General features: G+C 39.9%; 1 protein-coding gene across 3 annotated transcripts in view; it reads right to left on the bottom strand.

Moving 5' to 3' along the window:
- The window catches only part of AEBP2 (AE binding protein 2), a 70,120-nt gene extending 49,485 nt beyond the window's left edge, over positions 1–20,635 (bottom strand). For 2 of the 3 annotated variants that reach the window (XM_055318604.1, XM_055318601.1), the window contains exon 1: positions 19,848–20,635. In XM_055318604.1, coding sequence (XP_055174579.1) covers positions 19,848–20,542 — 695 coding nt within the window. In that variant the 5' untranslated portion in view covers positions 20,543–20,635. The remainder of the gene's footprint in view (positions 1–19,847) is intronic. The other variant, XM_055318603.1, reaches the window with a different exon arrangement.
- Positions 20,636–20,968: the final 333 nt, after the last annotated feature.

Below are 20,968 nucleotides of genomic sequence, written 5' to 3'. Positions count from 1 at the left end.
GCTTAATGTACTTTTGCTTATTAATTTTACCACAGAAGGGGAACCTTGTAAGTCCAAATATCCATAAACACATTAATAAGCACACTTGAAACACAGTACTTCAGGTAAATACAGATCCTCATAAAAAGATAGCATAATGCTGATATTAAGAACATGAATTGTCGATCACTGGCAACTAAGCTGCAAATATGGTGAAAGAAGACTAAGGCACTGGTCCCATGACCTAGAAGACTCAAGAGACCTTTGCAGATGTGTGTATCCAAAGAGCCTCCCATTCCCTAGCAGGGCCAACTGGAGCCCTGTCACATATAGACCCTCTTAGGTTCCTCCAACTTCTAAAAAGTGCCCAAATCCTACATCCCCAGGCTCCCTCTGGCCCCAGACACATTTGTAATCCATGGTTCCTTCCATTCCTAAGACTGATAAAGACAAAAGACAACAGTTCTGATGCAGAAGAGCACAGGAGACAAGTTGTAGCTAATTTTTATTTTGACAGGACACTGAGCTAGCTATAGATCTCGGAAGAAAGCAGTGCCCTCCTCCTTCTTCCTATAACAGGAAGATAACAAGATGATCTGAACTAGAAAAGGACATTCCACTTGACCCTGTAATATTCCTAGGATCATACGTGTTAAAATTTTTCACTCAATTAGGTCTTCCCAGTGAACACCTATTGATTCTATAAAATGTGAACAAAAGCAGCCTAGTATTTGGACAAAAACAGAAGCCAGAAAAAGCACTCTTACTATTCAGATAACTACAATAATGTAAGCAGTACTTCTCAATGTTATATGAATCACCTGGAATCTTACTAAGTGCAGATACTGATTTGGGAGATTCGGGGTAGGGGGTAGGACCTGAGATACTTTATTTTTTAAAAAAAAACACCTACTTGTTGATACTACTGCTACAATGATGTTAGCAGCAAGACTCTAAAAAGATCTTTTATTACCCAAGTAAGACTGATTAGGCTATCTAAGAAGTATCTCATATCGCAAAATGATAAACTAAAAGCACACACACAAAACACATTCATAGACACACACGCACACTCCCAGTGACAACAGAAAATTCTTAAATTTATTATTTTTTTTGAAAATTCTTAAATTTAAAAAAAATACATGTTGTTAGAAATTCAAATGCAATATTTAGGAGAGTACAGGAGACATTTTCAACATTCCATTTTCCCTCTTTTCCATGGGTCATTTTCCTCTTAAGAAACTACCTGACACACCAGTCCCAACATCTAAATTACATAGATTTTATGAAAATGACTTCCTCTTAAGAATTCAAGGGCCAACTCACTCATACATATAAGAACAGAACCTTCTTTGAGAACTCAGATTACTGTCAAGCAAAACATCTGTGTGGTGGATGTGACAAGAGCCGACAGGGTTGCCAACACTGAAAAGTAAAGAGCAGCTTGCTAAATGACAAGATACAGGAAAAGAGGAAGCAATCCATGGATGCTGTATTATCATCATAGAGGACAAGACCATGATCTTCATGTAACAGAATAAGAAAAGTTCACTGATACGGTTTAGATTGCACATTGCAAACACTATTTAAAAAACTATTCTTTGTCAAGTTTGGGTATTATTATCAAATAGTTACACAATTAACCTAAAAAGGCTATTAAAATACTCCTTTTTCTGGGATGCCTGCGTGGCTCAGCAGTTGAGCATCTGCCTTCAGCTCAGGGAATGATCCTGGGGTCCCAGGATCGAGTCCCACATGGGGCTCCCTGCATGAAGCCTGCTTCTCCCTCTGCCTATGTCTCTGCCTTTCTCTCTCTCTCATGAATAAATAAATGAAAACTTAAAAAAAATAAAACACTCCTTTTTCCAACTAAGTATCTGTATGAGGCCAGATAGTCTTCACATGGTTCAACCAAACAATTCATTGCAACAGACTGCAGAAGTAGAAATGAAAAACTAGCTGTTAAGACAGGTATTAAAGACATTAGGGCAGCCCGGGTGGCTCAGCGGTTCAGCGCTGCCTTCGGCCCAGGGTGTGACCCTGAAGATCGGAGATCGAGTCCCACATCGGGCTCCCTGCATGGAGCCTGCTTCTCCCTCTGCCTGTGACTCTGCCTCTCTCTCTCTCTCTCTCATGAAAAAATAAATAAAATCTTTAAAAAAAAATCTTTAAAGACATTAAATATAAAACATCACTTTTCAATTTTTTTTAACTGGAAATGTTATTCTACATTAAGAAAAATCCTGTTTAGGGATCCCTGGGTGGCGCAGCGGTTTAGCGCCTGCCTTTGGCCCAGGGCGCGATCCTGGAGACCCGGGATCGAATCCCACGTCGGGCTCCCGGTGCATGGAGCCTGCTTCTCCCTCTGCCTGTGTCTCTGCCTCTCTCTCTCTCTCTCTCTCACTGTGCCTATCATAAATAAATAAATAGATAGATAGATAGATAGATAAATAAATAAATAAGAAAAATCCTGTTTAGAGGTGCCTGGCTGGCTCAGGTGTACCAAGCATGTGACCCTTAATCTCAGGGTCATGGGCACTGGAGCCTACTTAAAAAAAAAAAAAAAAAAAGACAGAAAATAGTGTTACATATAATTGGCTTATTTGTAAATTAATACTTCTAAAGTCTTGGTCTTAATTTCCATTCCTAGAATAGTGATAAATATAACTCACATAAACTTAACAGCTTTACTGAGATCTAAGTTATATTCAATATTTAAGAAAGCAAAGGAGTTTTTAAAAGCAAAATGTAGGATGCCTGGGTGGCTCGGTGGTTGAGCATCTGCCTTTGGCTCAGGTCGTGATCTCAGGCTCCCCACCCCACCCCACCCCGCAGCATGGAGCCTGCTTCTCCCTCTGCCTGTCTCTGCCTCTCATGAATAAATAAACAAAATACTTTAAAAATAAAAATAAAAAATAAAACAATTTAGAAAGAGTATGTTTCTGAGCTGGAACATTTTTTATTTTATTTGAAATGTATTGCTGAATTTGACATTGAATCTGAGGTCCAATGAACAGAAGCCTTATCAGGAATCTTCTTTTCAGTTACTTACAAGGAAATTCATTTGTACTGTGGATTTTCCTTGGTAGCTATGGATACTTTTCTTCTCCCTCCTAATTTCTAGGTTACTGAAATATCTAACTTTATTTTTTTTAAGATTTTATTTATTTATTCATGAGAGACACACAGAGAGGGAGGCAGAGACAGAGGCAGAGGGAGAAGCAGGCTCCATGCAGGGAGCACAATGTGGGACTCAGTCCCGGGACCACGGGATCACGCCCTGAGCTGAAGGCAGATGCTCAACTGCTGAGCCATCCAGGTGCCCAAAATGTCTAACTGTAAATGAGCACTGAGAATAGGGGCCTGAAGGTATATGTGTATATAATCTGAATTCAAGTTTAATTTATACTCTTGTCACTCACAAAATTTTATTTTTTTTAAGAAATTTTTTTTAATTTTATTTATTTATTCTTGAGAGACACAGAGAAAGAGGCAGAGACACAGGCAGAGGGGGAAGCAGGTCCCACACAGGGAGCCTGATGTGGGACTCCAGGATCACGCCCTGAGCCAAAAGCAGGCACTTAACCACCGAGCCACCCAGGCATCCCTAAAAAATTTTAAATATCAGAATTTCCTATGTCACTGATTAGCAAAGTTGCAGAATCTGATTTAGGCCTCCACGTGTCTATTTATATAAAATTAGATCTGCAAGGGATGCCTGAGTGGCTCGGCAGATGAGTGTCTGCCTTTGGCTCAGGGCATGATCCCACAGAGTCCCAGGATCGAGTCCCACATCGGGCTCCCTACATGGAGTCCGCTTGTCCCTCTGCCTGTGTTTCTGCCTCTCTCTCTCTCTCTCCATGTCTCTCATGAATAAATAAAATCTTTTAATTAATTAATTAATTAAAATTAGATCTGCAAAACACACCCTCCCTTATGCTTTACCCAATTAAACACCTTTCAAGACTTGCAGTTACTTGCTACATGCTCTCCTCTCCTAGGGCGCTGATAACAAATTATAGGGCTAACATAAAACAATACTAAGAGGGCACCTGGGTGGTTCAGTGGTTGAGCGTCTGCCTTTGGTTCAGGTCATGATCCCAGGGTCCAGGGATCAAGTTTCACATCAAGCTCCCTGCAGGGAGCCTACTTCTCCTTCTGCCTATTTTTCTCTGCTTCTCTGTGTCTCCTATGATTAAATAAATAAAACCTTTAAAAAAAAAAAGTTTTACTGCTTAAGTTTGAGGTTCTAGTGACAAATGCACACATTTGTGATATAAACACAATTAAGATCTTTAAGTATCATTGGTATTTTTCAAACAAATTTCCATACTAGTAATCCTCTTTCATAGCTCTCAATCAGGAGAACAAAATGTAGTCTATGAAGACTGAAAAACAAGGTGCCCATATCTGCAAGTCAAATTTTCAAGACTAAGCTGCCAAAATAGAACAAGGAAATTTTGTTTGAATACTAAAACTGACATAAACTGGGCGCCTGAGTGGCTCAGTCGGTTGAGCATCTGCCTTTGGCTCAGGTCATGATCGCAAGGTCCCAGGACTGAGTCTGGCATTGGGCTCCTTGCTCAGCAGGGAGTCTGCTTCACCCTCTCCCTATGCCCCATCCCCCCACTTGGGCTCTTCTCTTTCTCAAATAAATGAAATTTTTAGAGAAGGAAAAAAAAAAAAACTTGTTCACAAATCCTACTTCAAATTTATTCTTTTTTTAAAGATTTTGTTTATTTATTCATGAGAGACAGAGAGAGAGGGAGAGAAACAGGCAGAGGGAGAAGCAGGCTCCAGGCAAGAAGCCCAGCGTGGGACTTGATCCCAAGTCTCCAGGATCAGGCCCTGGGCTGAAGGCGGCGCTAAACTGCTGGGCCATCCAGGCTGCCCCCTACTTCAAATTTAAATTCACTTAAAAGTTTTACTGTTCTGATTCAATTTATAAATTAATGTAAAATTTTTGAACTTATAAAAAGTAAGTACTAATAAAATATCATTTTAATATGTCTTAGGGACTGGGGTTCTGCACAAAAATTCATTTGGGGAAAAAAATGAAAATTGTTTTTAGATTCTTTATTTTCTCAAAAACAGACCTCAAAATTATTAAACTACTAGCTGTGAAATGGAGAGTAGTTTTACATTAAAAAGTTAGAAACAAACCAAAAAAAAGTTAGAAAACATGGAGCTGTATTATGAAGTAAGTGACAGAAAGGATAAAAAGTGCCATAAACTTAAAGATGTAGTTGGGGGACGCATGGATGGCTCAGTAGTTGAGCATCTGCCTTCCGCCCAGCATGTGATCCTGGAGTCCCAGGATCAAGTCCTGCATCGGACTCCCTGCATGAAGCCTGCTTCTCTCTTCCTCTGTGTCTCTCGTGAATAAATAAAATCTTAAAAAAAAAAAAAAAACAATGTAGTTGGAAGGGGCGCCTGACTGGTTCAGTCCCTGGATCATGCAACTCTTGACCTGGAGATGCAAATTCAAGCTCCACCTTGAGTGCAGAGATTACTCAAAAATAAAATCTTAAAAATGAAAAGAATATAGTAGGAAAAAGAGGATGATCTAACCACTTCCTTCAGGATTTGGAAGTTACTGATTGAGGTTCCACAAAAGAACCTCCTTAATCTCTGAAGAATCCAAGATGTTTGATTTTTTTCCTTCAATGAAAACCATATCATCTTTATAAAGTCTTAGGTTCAGAAGCTTCTATCTGGCTTACTATAAAACAAATATTCTATAATTCTTATTTTTAAAGAATGGAACATGGTCCTCCACATGTACTGAAGAAAGTGGTATGAGACAAAAGCAAACAAAAATTCTACTCATTTGGGATCCCTGGGTGGCGCAGCGGTTTGGCGCCTGCCTTTGGCCCAGGGCGCGATCCTGGAGACCCAGGATCGAATCCCACATCGGGCTTCCGGTGCATGGAGCCTGCTTCTCCCTCTGCCTGTGTCTCTGCCTCTCTCTCTCTCTCTGTGACTATCATAAATAAATAAAAATTTTAAAAAAAAATTCCCTTTAAAAAAAAATTCTACTCATTTATGTTACATTTAACAGGGTCAGAGCAAGCATTATACACTTAGCTTATTAACTCTGTAACTGGTAATAGCTTTTCACAGAAATAAGTATACTGCACTTAGTTTCAAAGTATTTATCAAATTGTAGGTAAACAACATTATACCTGCACATCATCAGGGATTCCTAATCTAATCACAAAACAGGTAAGTTGTTATTTGGTTAACAGGTGATATTCTTATCCCTGAAATTGACACTACTAGAATGATTACTCTATGTCTCTCCCATACTTATAATCAAAATTATAATAAGGCTAAAACTCAAAAGAGTGCCAAGCATTTCAGACAAGCCTGTATTCTTGAAAAGTGTGAAGCTGTATATCTGATATTATATGGATAATATACGACTTTAAGAGTGAAACTCAAAAAAAAAAAAAAAAGAGTGAAACTCTACTGTTCCTAACCTCCATCTGCTGGACTGGACTATAATTTTGTGCCCTGCTCCTTATTTTAGACATTGACAATGGGACTGAAAGCCAAAACTAAACCAGTTAAAAGAAACAGGCACTTCAAGAAAATTATAAACTGCCTACCTGTTATATTTTATGGCTTTCTCTCAAGGAAAAAAATAAAAGTATCATGTAACTTAAAATTTGCATCACAAAAGTAAGGTACTCTAAACCTCAGCTCCTATTTTTTATCATAACAGCTAACACTTACTGAATGTATTTCCCAAAATAGCTACACCATATACACTGTCCCACATCTTTTTCTTACAAGAGGGCATCAAGGTGCTGTAGGGTCATTATTACTATCCCCTTGAATCTCAACAAGCCTGAAACTACTGCAAAAGTGATACTGCTAGATTTACAAGACGAGGTCATAAAAGGCAATAGCACAGCTTCAACCTAACTTTGGGACACACAGCTTGGGAGACCAGAACTACCAAGGAAAAACCAGATACCACAGCTTCAGAAACTTCCCTAGCTACCATGCAGAAAAGATCTTGTGAAAAGTACACAGAGCTAGAGAAAGATGCCAGGGAGTCTTAGCTGTAGCAGTTTTCATAGTCCAGGCACCACGCATGGGACAGACCTGTGAGTGGTTAAGGGAGTTTTCTGGTGATGAGAGTCCCTAACCTTTTCTAAACTGTTCACTTGTAGTTCTAAACTAACACTAAATGGAGCAAGAATGACCTACCCCTACCCAGCCCTGCTCAGATCTTAGATCTGTAAGCAAAATAATTGTTTAAAACCATTAATGTTGGAGTTGGTTGTCATGCAGCCATAGTAACTGAAAGCATGCTTGACATGTATTAACTCATTTAATGTTTACAACAACTACATGAGGTAGGTACTATCAGTACCCTCATCTTAACAGATAAAAGAGACTGAAATAATAGAAATTATATGACTTGCCCAAAGTCACACAAATACAAAACACAAATGCCAAACAACTCAGCAGTCACATTTATACAAAGGAAGTATTTGAGCAAATCAGATTTGAGAAATACTGAAATACAGCCTGTATCACAAGTAACTGACAGGTTCACTTGGTGTGCACATACAAAAAGTTGTTTCTTTGCTTTTGTACATCTATAACATTCATAACACAAAAGATATTTAACATTCAGATATAATTTGATTAATTTAGGCAGACAGAATCACTTCTCAGCCTTTTGGCTAAGATCAAGTGTTTTTAGGCAGATAGATAGTTTTGCTAACAAGTTTCCTGGGGTGCCTGGGTGGCTCTGTTAAGTGTCCCACTCTTGATTTCAGCTCAGGTTACAATCTAAGGCTTGTGAGATCAAGCTTGGCATCTGGTTCCATGCTGGATATGGAGCTTAAGATTCTCCCTCTCCCGTTCCCTCTGCCCCTCCTCTTTCTTTAAAAAAAAAAAAAAATTCCTACAAGCCAATTAGCTTTATAAAAAAATTAATTCAAGGTCACAGAAAGTAACACTATCCTCAAGTAGAACTTGTCCCAAATTTAGAACTTAAGCCACTAAAACAGATAGGAGCCTACAATGTCAACATAAAATCCAACTCCAAATATTCATTTGTCTAGGGATAAAGGGACAGAGACTTTGGCTTTTCTTTATCAAGAACAAATAGTAAATGATGAAACTGATTTTAAATGGGATTAAAGAATTTAGATCACATCAGATTTCAGTAAGGCCACCTGGTTTTGCCTTCCAAACTGCTATAGTATTGCAGGCTTTTAGGTCTTTAAACTCAGAAGCAATTAGAAAAAAACAAGTAAAAAAGAGAAAAAAAGTAAAAGTCCTTATTTTATTTTTTTTTAAGATTTTATTTATTTATTCATGAGAGACAGAGACAGAGAGAGAGAGAGAGAGGCAGAGACGCAGGCAGAGGGAGAAGCAGGCTCCATGCAGGGAGCCTGATGTGGGACTCGATCCCCGGTCTCCAGGATCACACCCCGGGCTGAAGGCGGCACTAAACTGCGGAGCCACCCAGGCTGCCCAAAGTGCTTGTTTGATTACATGCATTATATATCTCAAGTCACATATTCTTAAGGCCTTCCCTACTCATCTAAGGTAGAAAGAATTCTGCTTCCTTCTGATCTGATTGATTGTACTATGAATCACCTATAAGCCTCTCATTTAGAGTAAACTCCTAAACCTAAGCAGTATAGTGCCTTGCACACAGTAAATGCTCACAACTTTTAGTGACAAATTTAAGTAGCATTTTTAAGGCAAGTAAAATATATGGCTTTGTCATACTGAAATAATCATAAAAATTAATTGGAGGCACACTAAAAATCATTAGCCAAAACCAAGATATTATTATTACTATTGTTACTGTAATTACAAGCTATTATCACTGTAATTTAAAAAGCTAAAATGGGTTTTTCTAATCAAGAAAAAGACTACTTTCCATCCCTACAATTATTTCTCTGAATAAAAACAAAAGATTTTTTCCCCAAGACCCAGCAGCATTCACTAAATTGGTCAAAGGGGACTTTATGCAACAATGATGAAATATAGTCTATGGAAAACAAGTAGGCTGCATTCTTACATGCACATCATTTGAAATTTGCTTCTCATTTCTAGTCTATTGCTCTTTAAGATTACTCCACCCACATTTTTCTCGCAGTTTAAGACCAGCTCAGCAAGCAATTACGTTCAAAAAGACTGTAATACTAAAAACATTCTATTTCAATGTAATTACATTATATAAGGAGTTAGCTTTTACTTTTTTTTTAATCTTTTACCTTCAAAAAGATTTCCAGGAAAATGCCTATATGCCAAGACAGTATGTAAAAAAAAATATGCTATGAAGAATAACACTCATTTTATACAGAAGCAATCACATTTGTTTTTTTTAACTTGGTGTAAAAGCATAAAAATGATTTTATCAGATGATTTCATACACACATTTCTGGCAAAAATGCCTACAGGACTCCTCAACACCTCAAAAGACATGTTCAAATGACTGTCAACATAAATGTAAAGCACTAAAAAATCTACTGCTGACTCATCCATTCTTGGTACTTTGACAAATACTTATAAAAAGTAATGACAAAAATTTTATAATTTAGAAATAAAATAGTAGGGACGCCTGGGTGGCTCAGCGATGGAGTATCTGCCTTTGGCTCAGGGCGTGATCCTGGAGTCCTGGGATAGAGTCCCACAGCGGGCTCCCTGCATGGAGCCTGCTTCTCCCTCTGCCTATGTCTCTGCCTCTGTCTCTCTCATGAATAAAAAAATCTTTAAAGAAAAAAAAAAAAAAAGAAATTAAATGCTACTAAAGACTCTATTCCCCGGAATACTGAGTAACTACAACACTTAAAAATCAACTTTTATACTTCATAGCCTTCAAAGGAATCTAGGCTATATTATAATTACCAATGAAAATCAGGCCCAGAAATGTAAACGAATTCAAGCTCCTAAGTTATTCTTTGTAAGAGAGGCTGAAATTTAAACTAGCCACTGACTTAATACTATTTTAATTAAACTCCCCTAGTCAAGGCTGGTTACAAGAGTCATACAGGCAGCATAAGAGCTTAAAGCACATCCGCCAGGACTGCCTACATTCTCAAGGAGCTATGCAACTCTGGGTAAGTTCTAATGTCTGCTTTCCTCGCTTCATCAGTTGTTTGTGAGGATGCAATGAATTGAACTTCATAAAATCCTCCCAATAAGCTCATGAGTCTCAGATTCATAAGCAAAGCACACACAATAGTTTTCACCTAAAATAGTATGTAAATTTATTTCTTTGTTCGGAAACAAAATATTAGTTGGGGATGTCTGCTTTTTAAATTACTCAAAAACCACAACTTTTTTCAAATACTGTTTCTAACTATTCTGTTAAAAAGAATTGGGGGAAGGGGTACCCAGTGGCTCTGTTACAAGAACACAAGACTCTTGATCCTGGAGGTTGTGAGTCTGAGCCCCACACTGGGTATAGAGATTACTTAAATGAGTAAATACACGAAAAAAAAAAAAGAAGAAGAAGAATTGAGGGAATGTATGAGGCACAGAATGGTTCTCCTTGTTTCATACAGTCACGATAGTGAGAAAGAAGAAATATGTATCAGGTACATCCACATTCAGCTGAATTCAACAAATTATTGAATTCTGAACATAGGCAGTGCAATAGGTGCATACAGCTGGTAAGCAATGCAAGTATAAAAAATAAATGGAGGGCAGCCCAGGTGGCTCAGCAGTTTGGTGCCACCTTTGGCCCAGGGCGTGATCCTGGAGACCCGGGATCGAGTCCGGATCAGGCTCCCTGCATAGAGCCTGCTTCTCCCTCTGCCTGTGTCTCTACCTCTCTGCCTCTCATGAATAAATAAATAAAATATTTAAGTAAATAAATAAATAAAACCAGATTTTAATCCTTACAAATGTTATAGCCTAGAAAAAACAAACACAAACGGGTATTTTAATACAATACCATAAATTATGGTGATTTTTGAAAGCAGAAGAACCTATCTAAACTATGTTTGAGATCCTGGCTATAACAAAGCCATGCTTGCAATACTCTGGGTTTGTCGAAAGGATAAAATCGAAAGGATAAAATCGAAAGGATAAAATAGAAAGCATTTGCCAAGTCTACTTCAGAATCATCACATTTGAGCTCCAAATTATATCATTTAAATTCTCACTTTTAAGAAAAAAAAAACTAATCTGAAGTTCAGAGAAATAAAATGATTTGCAAGCCATCTCAAGTAAAGCCAGTACTACAATATCATTCATTCTCACCCAAGTTTTCTTTCCACATCTATATGCATGAGAATGGAAGCATAAATGACTCTATGAATTAAAGATAGCCCTGGGGGGAGCCTGGGAGGCTTAGCAGGTTAAGCGTCTGCCTTCAGCTCAGGTCATATCTCAAGGGTTCAGGATCAGCCCAACACTGGGCTCCCTGCTCAGCAGGAAGCCTGCTTCTCCCTCTCCCTCTGCCATTCCCCCAATTTGTGCTCTCTGACTCTATCTCTATCAAATAAATAAAAAAAATATTTTTAAATAAATAAATACAAACCTAGGCCCTTTACATATTCCATCTCATTTAATCACAAGACTAAAATATCCTTATTTTACAGGCAAGGAAGCAACTTTTGAGAAGTAAATTTTAACTCCTAAGTTAAGGTTCATGCTCCTTCACTACCCAACTTTTCCTTGAGTTATTTCAGTGATGGATGTGTCTGGAAAAATAAGCTATTGTTCCAATGAAATCCTCAAGAAAGAAAAACATTTTACTCAAAAATAATAACATAATATTTTTCTTATAAGCTACTCCGGAAATTAGTTTTTCTTTCCTTTGATTTAGTTTCCCAAGCATGACTTTTTCCCCAACTTCTACCCTAGCTCAAGTCTCTTCATTTCACACCTGTACTATTCCTACCACTTCCTAATTGGTCTCGCAGCTCCCATAATTTCCTCTCTACCTTTGCCATGTTTTCCTATAACACAGGAGATTCATCATTCATCCAAAATACATTTAAGAATACCTAAGGGGTGCCTGGTTGGCTCTGTAGGTAGAGAATGCAATCTTGATCTTGGGGTTGTAAATCTGAAACCCACACTGGGTGTAGAGATTACTGAAAAATAAAATGTTAAAAGAAAAAAGAATCCCTAAAATAAGTATCAAGCACTGTGCCAGGTGCTGTGGATAGAACAATGATCAAAAGAGACAGGATTCCTATTCTCAAGGAGCATATATTCTAGCAGGAAAGAGAAACAGTAAATACTCAAACTGTAACAAGGGCAACAAAAAACTTGGGAGTGCTAGCAATGTGCCTCAACAAAGAATCAGGAATAGTTAGCCCGAGAAAATGTTTGATAAAACCTGAACGTGATTAGGAGTTACAAAGACAGAAGTTGGGGAGCAGCAAAAGAATCTGATTCACAAATCCACACTGACAAAATGCCTACATTTGTGTTGGCATAAGAAATCCCACTTTAGCCATTCTTATTTCCCAGTTCCAATGTGAATCCTCTGACCTAGAAAGAAGTCTCCTGAATATGGTAGGCTCTTTCCTATGCTTCATTTAGACTTTTTAAAAATTTCTCATCACTCACCTAACTCTAAAATCCAGTACCCTCCCACCAAAATTTTAACCACTGACTACAATATTTGCCAGTTTTTATTTTAATGTAATGTACTGTTTCACAAACACTTTACAGAAAAACTAGAAAACAACGGAACCATCTTTTTTTTAGTCTTGTCATTAAAAACGAAGTATCTGAGGGCACGTGGCTGGCTCAGTCTGTAGAGCATGCAACTCTTCATCTCACGGTAGTGAGTTCAAGCCCCACATTGGGCATGGAGCCTACTTTAAAAAATAAAAACTGAGGAGGCATCATCACATTTCTTTCTTATCAGTAGAAAGAGCACCAAATTAAGCATCAGAGTAAATGCTCAAAATGTGATTTTTTTAAACATCCATACATCCCTCTGATCTCCTCTGATGCCCAAAATTGTCCATTTAGTTCCAAGACCAACATAACTGTGATTTGCACAAATGCATGCTAACAGTCTTAAAAATGAACTCGACATGTGAGTAGATCACTGCAAGTCCATTACCAGTACTAGAAAATAAACTCCGAAGAGTTTTACTAATAGGTCAGTAGCTCACTTACATATTAAAAACTATTACGTGACCTTTTAGGTCGACCACTGAATAGATTATATATGTTAAAGGAAAGCTGATTAAAATGTAGATTTTGCAATGAAATATTTGGCCTGGCATATCCTTTTGCAAGTCTCTGTGGCACTCATTTACAGATACTTGCCACACAATTACCAGTTGGTCTAGTACTTGTTGGCATTCAGATCTGATACTGCTCCATTACAACAAAAGATCATTACCGGCTACTTCTAGCTCATTTGTGCAATTTGTCTCCCCAACTCGTGAGGTCAGGGGGCTTTGTTTTACTCACTACTCTGTACCCTGTACCTAGAATACCACCTGGCACATAATGGAGGGATTCTATGTATACCCGAGGGCTAAATACCTATCACACAGTAAACATTTAAAATAGACTGTGTGCCAAATACTCTACATGTAATCCCCTTAACAATCTTACAGGATAGTTAACTATTATTGCCCCTTTTTTACAGATGAGAAACCTGAACAGTAAGATGGTAAATAAATAACTGTCCCATAGTCACCCAGTTTAAGTGAAAACCAGAATTCAAACCACACATTCTGACTCAAATCAGTCTTAAACCACTGTTCTCCCTATACCTTCTCCCTCAACTTCAAAATTTCCATTTAACTTTGATAAAATGTTATGCATTTTTATACAGTAAATGCTTCTTAACAATTATTTAGGGGGAAAAAAAAACCTCTGGTGACTATCCATTTCAGACTTTCCATACTCACACTCATTTAAAAAATGTTTTTTACAGACATTAACAATTTCGGAATTGTCCTATCATTTTTGTTGGTAGAATTGTCCACAATCAGTTAGTTAATAAACAATTATTATGTATCTCTGGATCTCCTCTAAATTGGTAGATTTTGTTTTATTCTAAGATTTTACTTATTCATTTATATGAGAGAGAAGAGGGCACACGTGCGCAAGCCACGGGAGGGACAGAGAAGGAGAGAGAGAATATCATGCAGACTCCATACTTAGTGCTGAGCCCCATACAGGGCTCAATGCCACAACCCTGAAATCATGACCTGAGGGGAAACCAAGTCAGACTTTTAACCAACTGAGCCAACCAGGTGCCCCTTGTTCTTTTTGTTTTTTAAGGTAAACTCTACTCCTAACATGAGGCTTGAACTCATGACCCTGAGATCAAAAATCATATACTCTACCAACTGACCAGCCAGGTGCCCCCAAACTAGTAGCTCTTAGACCAAATTCCTTTGAAAATCTGCTAGAAGTTGTCAACATCTTCTCAGAGAAATCACATAAAATTTTGCATAGGATCTCACTGGCTTTACTGGAGTACACTGACCCAAAGACTAAACTTAGCAATATCAAATACAATGATCCAACCAAAGGCACTAAATCCTGGCCTTCAGTTTATAGTTCCCTTTATTTATATAAATTATATTGTTATTTCAATTTAATGCTAATAATTAACTACTCACCATATCCAAGGTACTGTATTTAGACATTATAAAGATCTAAATGAGCTAAAACTGTTTCTGCTCTCACAAACACCACTGTACAACAAAAAGGATAAAGCAAGCATTCAAATAACATGGATTCTTCAGAAAGTTCACAGGACTCTACCAGAAATTCTTTTGCACTTTAGAACACCTTCATGGTAAAATCTAACCTTTTTACGTAGTTAAGGAACCAAGGCTCAAAGATATTACTTAAAATCATAATACAGGTAGCAAGACCAAGATCTAAATTGTGACCTTTGACTCAGATACACACTCTTTATACAAGCATTCTATTTTTTTTTTATACAAGCATTCTATATCCCACCACCTAGAATAGAGCCATAAGCAGGAAGGAAAAAAAAAAATACATCTATAGGAATTAAATGGAAAAAGAAATTAAAGCCAGAATTCGTTGTGGCATTTTGATGGGCCTTAAGTGAACAAAATCTGAAGTAATTATTGTGTAACAGGGAATAAATGAAAAAAAAAAATAGGAAAAACTTACCTGCTACATGAAAACATAGGAAGAATAAAAAATAAGTATATTTAGATCATAAAAAGACTTTGTGGCTTCTTCTGCCACTTGCTCTGAGGGGAAATAGCTACTATGTCATGAGGATACACAGATTCTGACTTGGTGAGTAACTGAAGCATCCTGCCAAGAGCTACAATAAGCAAGCCATCTTGGAAACACCTATCTAGCCCCAGTCAAATCTTCAGATGACTGCAGCGGCCAACCTTTTCACTACAATCTCATGAAACCCGAAGCCAGAACCACCCAGCTAAGCCTATCCACTTCTAACTCTCAGAAACCACTGTGTAATAACAAATGTCTGTTCCTTTAAAAGTTGCTAAATTTGAAAGAAATTTGCTACACAGCAATAAAAAATAGCTAATACAACTGGCAAGGTGTAAAATTTGACTCTGTTTATATAAGACTCAATAAAGTCTTGTGCTAGGAACTAGGGCAAAACATACACCTTGGAATTAAAAGTCTCACAGCAATACGCAAGATGGATGAAGCGGAAAGCATTTTTCTCTTCCCGTCTTCCACAATATTCAATAAAGAGTCCTGCACATAGTAAATACCTGTTTGGTTAGCAAATCAACTTACAGGATTCTCTGACTCAACATAGTAGCCTTAACTTTTCTTAAAAGTAAAATGACCCCCTAGAATCTCTCCATAAATTCAGTCCTGAAGTCTGTAGTTTTTTCGTGATTTGTTTCATGCACAGAACCATGCCTTAAACTGGGAGTTACAGGTTATCAAAGAAAACTGAGACCTACTAAAAGCTCTTTTCCCTAAACTTAATCAAAATAAAAGGTCATTTAAAAGAATGACTTTAGAGACTATGGACAGCTGCTTCAGAGTTGAAGAGGTAAATACTGAAAGGAGTTAATCATAAAGTATGAGCAAAAATTACATAAAAGTATTGTATTGCCTCAACCATACAGATCCTTAATAAATCTTGATGATAACTTCAGCAAGCAGCCTTCTGGTATGAACAGGACTTAAAAATTTAGACTCCAAATTGGAAGATCTTCCCAGTCATACCACTGAGAAATTGGGCAATATAAGCCCGTTTTCCCAGCATCAGAGCAGTATCAGTTACACCTCAAAGTTTGCAACCCCCTAAGATTGGGATTACAAATCTTGATCCACAAAATGATAAGGGCCTGTGGCCTTTCCTGATCACTAAGTTTCATACTTATATGCCTTTCCCTATTACCCCCATCCTTACACATGCACTTTTCACTTGGCATGGATTTACCCAGAAAGGCAGATAAAAGTGGCTGATAGTGGTCTTGGCTTTTCAAAACAAGTCATGGCTTCTATTCTATCTAGTTGGAGGGGGAAGGGGGAACACACATATACATATATGTGTGTGTGTGTGTGTGTGTGTGTATATAATACATTGTTATATGTCTGTATATATATGTATATATTATATATATAAATTATATATAATTTCTTTTGTAGTTGTTTCATTTCATACATATACATGTATGTTTACATGTATACATATATATATGAATGAAACTACAAAAGAAATCATCAATTCACTTACACAGAAAAGGTAAGAATACTTCCAGTGTATAATTTGATTCAATAGCTAGAATTTGTGAACTTAAAAAATTTCAGAAGTATTTTAAATTCTAAAATTCTATTTAAAAGTTAGTCTCTGAAATTAACTTAAAAGACGGTAATTATTTTTTTAAAGTGGTAATTTTTAAAAAATACTTAAGCTTAGGTTTGAAGTAAAAGAAAAAGTAGTTCACAGTGGTCTCAAACAGCTAAATATTCCCCTAAAGAAAATAAATTTGATATCAACATTAAGGTTTTCTAACTTTACCAAAATAAACACACTAATATGCTTATTCTGGTTTTGAATAACTTTCTCATGGGGAAAATAATCAATGTTTTTGTAGCAATTGTCATTTATTCATTTTATAAATCAGTCATTTTTCACCACACAACATTTCCACTAGATGTTTATAAACTGACACCTTGGATCTGAGCTTTAAATATCTAAGTCTTTATATCTAAATGTTTCTTAAAAAGAAGCACTTACAATTAAAAACACTTAAGATAGTTCAACAAATTCCAAGGTATGTTAAACTCAAAAGTATGATCTAATTTCAAAGTAAGAGAAAAACTGAACAGGTATTAGAAGAAACAGTAAATTTTAATAATAAAATTATTTTTATAGGAATGCCCAAATTTTTTAAAAGCACTAAAATCACGATATCCTTACATCAGTTACAAAAGTAATTACGGCCTCCTACCATGAAATCAATTTATAAAATCTACATAGATTAATGTAATCTGCAGAACAGTTACTAAGAACTGTGAATCCTTTCCAAATTTAAAAGGACCCTTAAGGGCAGCCCGGGTAGCTCGGCGGTTTAGCGCCGCCTTCGGCCCAGGGCATGATCCTGGAGACCGGGTATCGAGTCCCACATCGGGCTCCCAGCGTGGAGCCTGCTTCTCCCTCTGCCTGTGTCTCTGCCTCTCTGTGACTCTCATGAAAAAATAAGTAAAAATCTTTAAAAAAAAAAAAGGGACCCTTAAGGAAAAAAAAAACTTAAAGGCAACAAGGGGGCATTTAAGAATGAAGATTAAGACTACCATATCCAGTTTCACTAGCAAAACTTTTTCATACAAGTGATAATCTTTCACTCTGAAACAGTAAAAAGATTACAATATTTTGCACTCTCTAATGTTTAAGCATTAAGAAAAGCAAGTATGTTTGATTATCAAGCTTTAACCTTATTTGGACTAGTGGCACTAATATCTTAGTCCTTACTCTGAAATATGATGTAAAAATTAGATATTCCAGTGATTATCTTATAAATATGAAATGAAGCCAAAACTCCACTTCCTGAAATATTACTTGACCAATAATAGTTCATCTCCTAAATGGATGTAGCAAATAGTAACTTAAAAAAAAAAAAAAATCCTGGCACATACAGCTTGTTATTTGAGTTGAGTATTCTAACTCTTGTGAAGTGGAAGTAGGAGGCTTGAGAACCTTTGTTCGGATCCAGCTCTTCCACTCCATACTTAGTTTTTGAGTAAGACAATTTGCTTCACCTGTTAAATGGAAGTCAAAGTAATTCCTATCTTGCACCAGAGTTGTGAGAATGAATAGAGACATTTAAATTGTGCAGTGCTAAAGCTGGATAAATGGAAGAACTGTGCTAGATGTTAACTGTATAAACTGATGTCAACTTTCAAATATCTGCTGGTACCAATGGACGAGGATATAACAAAATGATAAATAACATATGCTTCATTGTGTGGGTCACATCAATTTTTAATCATCTTGAAGATTCTCCTTCCTGCCATACCTACATAGTTCAGCACAGTCTCTCTAGGGTTTGTACAGTCTACTTTACTCCATCCATCCAAGGTATTTTCTTCTCTAGATATCAAAGTAAATGTCGAACTGAATCTAGTGCTATATTTTCATGTTATTTAGAGTTTTGTATCCCTTGCAACATTAACTATAAACCAAAGTGTTCGTTTTATTAGTTACCAATCCGAATTCCTAAAACCTCAGAATACTTAAACTTTTAAAGACAAATCAAAACCGATGGTTAAAAATTCTACTGTTCACCAAAACATTAATAGGTGGTCAAAATAAAGGCCAGGAGCAGTATAATAGGCATGACATGGTTGTCTCTGTGTTCTAAAAAAAAAAAAAAAAAAAAAAAAAAAAAAAGTACATTAAAAACCAATTAGTTAAAATAGGAAGTTTTCCAAAGGGATGAGAAGTAGTAACTGAAACACACTAATGCAATAAATCTTAATGTCTCCAAAAAATGAAGCGCATTTTCGACTGTATCCATGTTATTTCTAACAAGCTTTAGAAAAAGGCTACTTATTTCTTCAGAGATCTCTCCGATCCAGGACTTTAATGTTACCGTCTAAAAAATCATGACATTCCTGTTAAAGACTACAAACCACATGCCAATATGGTGTGCCTTCCGGGCTGCACCTCATTACGATTCCCAATTCTTTGATCCCTTAAAGTCATCTTAAAGGACATCAATCCATTCATTATTCTCGTCCACAATTCCTACAAGTGTTTTTGAACTTTCTCCCCACGTTTAGTCACAAAGCAAAATACAAGTCAGCAAAATCACTTTGGAGGGCGTATTTAACGACTACACGCGAGAAATTTCAGAAGCCCTGACCAAATTACAAAAGGCCAGTCGTCGTTTTCCTTCTAAGCGGCGAAAAGTGATAGTCGGGGGGGGGGGGGGTCTCCTCCCTGAACAAGGAAGTTCTGTTAAATCCAGGCGAGACCAGCCATGTTGGAAAACACTTGTCAGTCACAGTTCTGACAAGGGTTCGCGAACACGGTCGGACCGGGCGAACCCTGTGTACCGGCGTGTGCACCTCAAGGCCCTCGGTAGCTCCGCCAGGGGATCGGGGCCTACTTTGAGGGCTGTTTCGGACTTGGAGCTGTCCGTAGGTCCGTCCGGAGCGCAGAGCCGCGGGGGGAAAGAGGGCGGGGAAAAGGGGACCTGGGGGGGGGGGGCTGGCCGCAGAGTTGCGGGCGGCCTTCCGCGGCGAGAGGGGCGCGGCGGGCAGGGGAGATTTCCGAGTTGGGAGCCGGGGGGAGGGGCCGCGGATTTGGGGCGCAGGGGATCTCAGTAAAAAAAAAAAAAAAGTCCCCTCGTGCCCCCCTCTGAGAGGCGCACGAGCGCAGAAAGGAGAAGGGAAGGGGACACCCTGCGGGCACTGACCTGTCCTCCGAGTCCATGCGGCTCAGGGGCTCCCCGTCCGACGACATCTCCAGGCTGCCTCGCCGGCCCCCGGAGGTCGCGCTGCTTCCGCCGCCCCCGGTCCCGTAACCCTCGTCGCCGCCGCTGGAGACGACGCTGCTGCTGCTGCTGCTGCTGCCGCCCCCGCCGCCGCCCTGGCTGCCCCGGGGTCCCTTGGGCTCCTCCAGGCCCTCCTTGCCGTCCCCATCCCCGCTGCTGCTGCTGGCGGCGCCGGGGCTCAGCGAGCGCGTCTCGTCGCTGCTGCTCCCGCCGCTGCTGCTGCCCACCAGGCTCTCGGCGCTACTCTCCTCCTCGCCCCCGCCGCTGCTGCTGCTCTCGTCCTCCTCCTCCTCGTCCTCCTCCTCGTCCTCGTCCTCGCCGGCCTGGCTGGCGCTCTCGGGGCTCGGCTCCGACATCGTCTCCGCCTCGCCGCCCCCCACTCCGCCGCCGCCGCCGCCGCCGCCGCCGCCGCCGCCGCCGCCGCCGTTCAGCAGCAGCGCTGCCACCGCCTCGGCCTCGGCCTCGGCCTCCGCCTCCTCCTCCTCCTCCTCCTCTTCCTCCTCCTCCTCGGGGGGCTCAGCCCGGCCCCGCGCCGCCGGGCCGGGGCTGCCGGGGGGCAGAGGGCTCAGGCGAGAGAGCTCCTCCAGGTCGGCCATGTCGGTGATAGCGGCGGCCATGGCGGCGCCTGCTCCTCCTCCTCCTCCTCCCCGCCGCCGCCTCCCTCTCCTGACTCTAGCTCCCTCGCTCGCCCCCTCCCAAACGCCCGAAACTCCGCCGCCGCCGCCGCCGCCGCCGCCGCCGCCGCCACCGCCGCCGCAGAGCAGGAGGAGGGCCCGCGAGCTGCGTCAGCCTGCACACGCGCTACGGAGCCCGCGCGGGGACAGGCGCGCCGCCGCGCGCACTCACGCGGAGACGGCTGCGCGCCTGCGCGGCGGCCCGAGGTGGCGCCTCCCCCGGCCGCGGCGCCCGCGCCCCCGCCCCGCCCCGCCCCGCCCCCGCCCGCGCCCCGCCCCCCCGCCGAGGGCTCAGACTTTCCTCGGGGTCTTCCCACGCCCGCTCCGGGCCTCGCGGCCGCCGGCGGAACACGCAGAACGAAAGCTTGA

This window comes from Nyctereutes procyonoides, unplaced genomic scaffold, assembly GCF_905146905.1.
Source record: "Nyctereutes procyonoides isolate TBG_1078 unplaced genomic scaffold, NYPRO_anot_genome, whole genome shotgun sequence".
Lineage (NCBI taxonomy): Eukaryota > Metazoa > Chordata > Mammalia > Carnivora > Canidae > Nyctereutes > Nyctereutes procyonoides.
The sequence above is the reverse complement of the archived record's forward strand: the minus strand, read 5'-3'. Positions and strand labels throughout refer to the sequence as shown.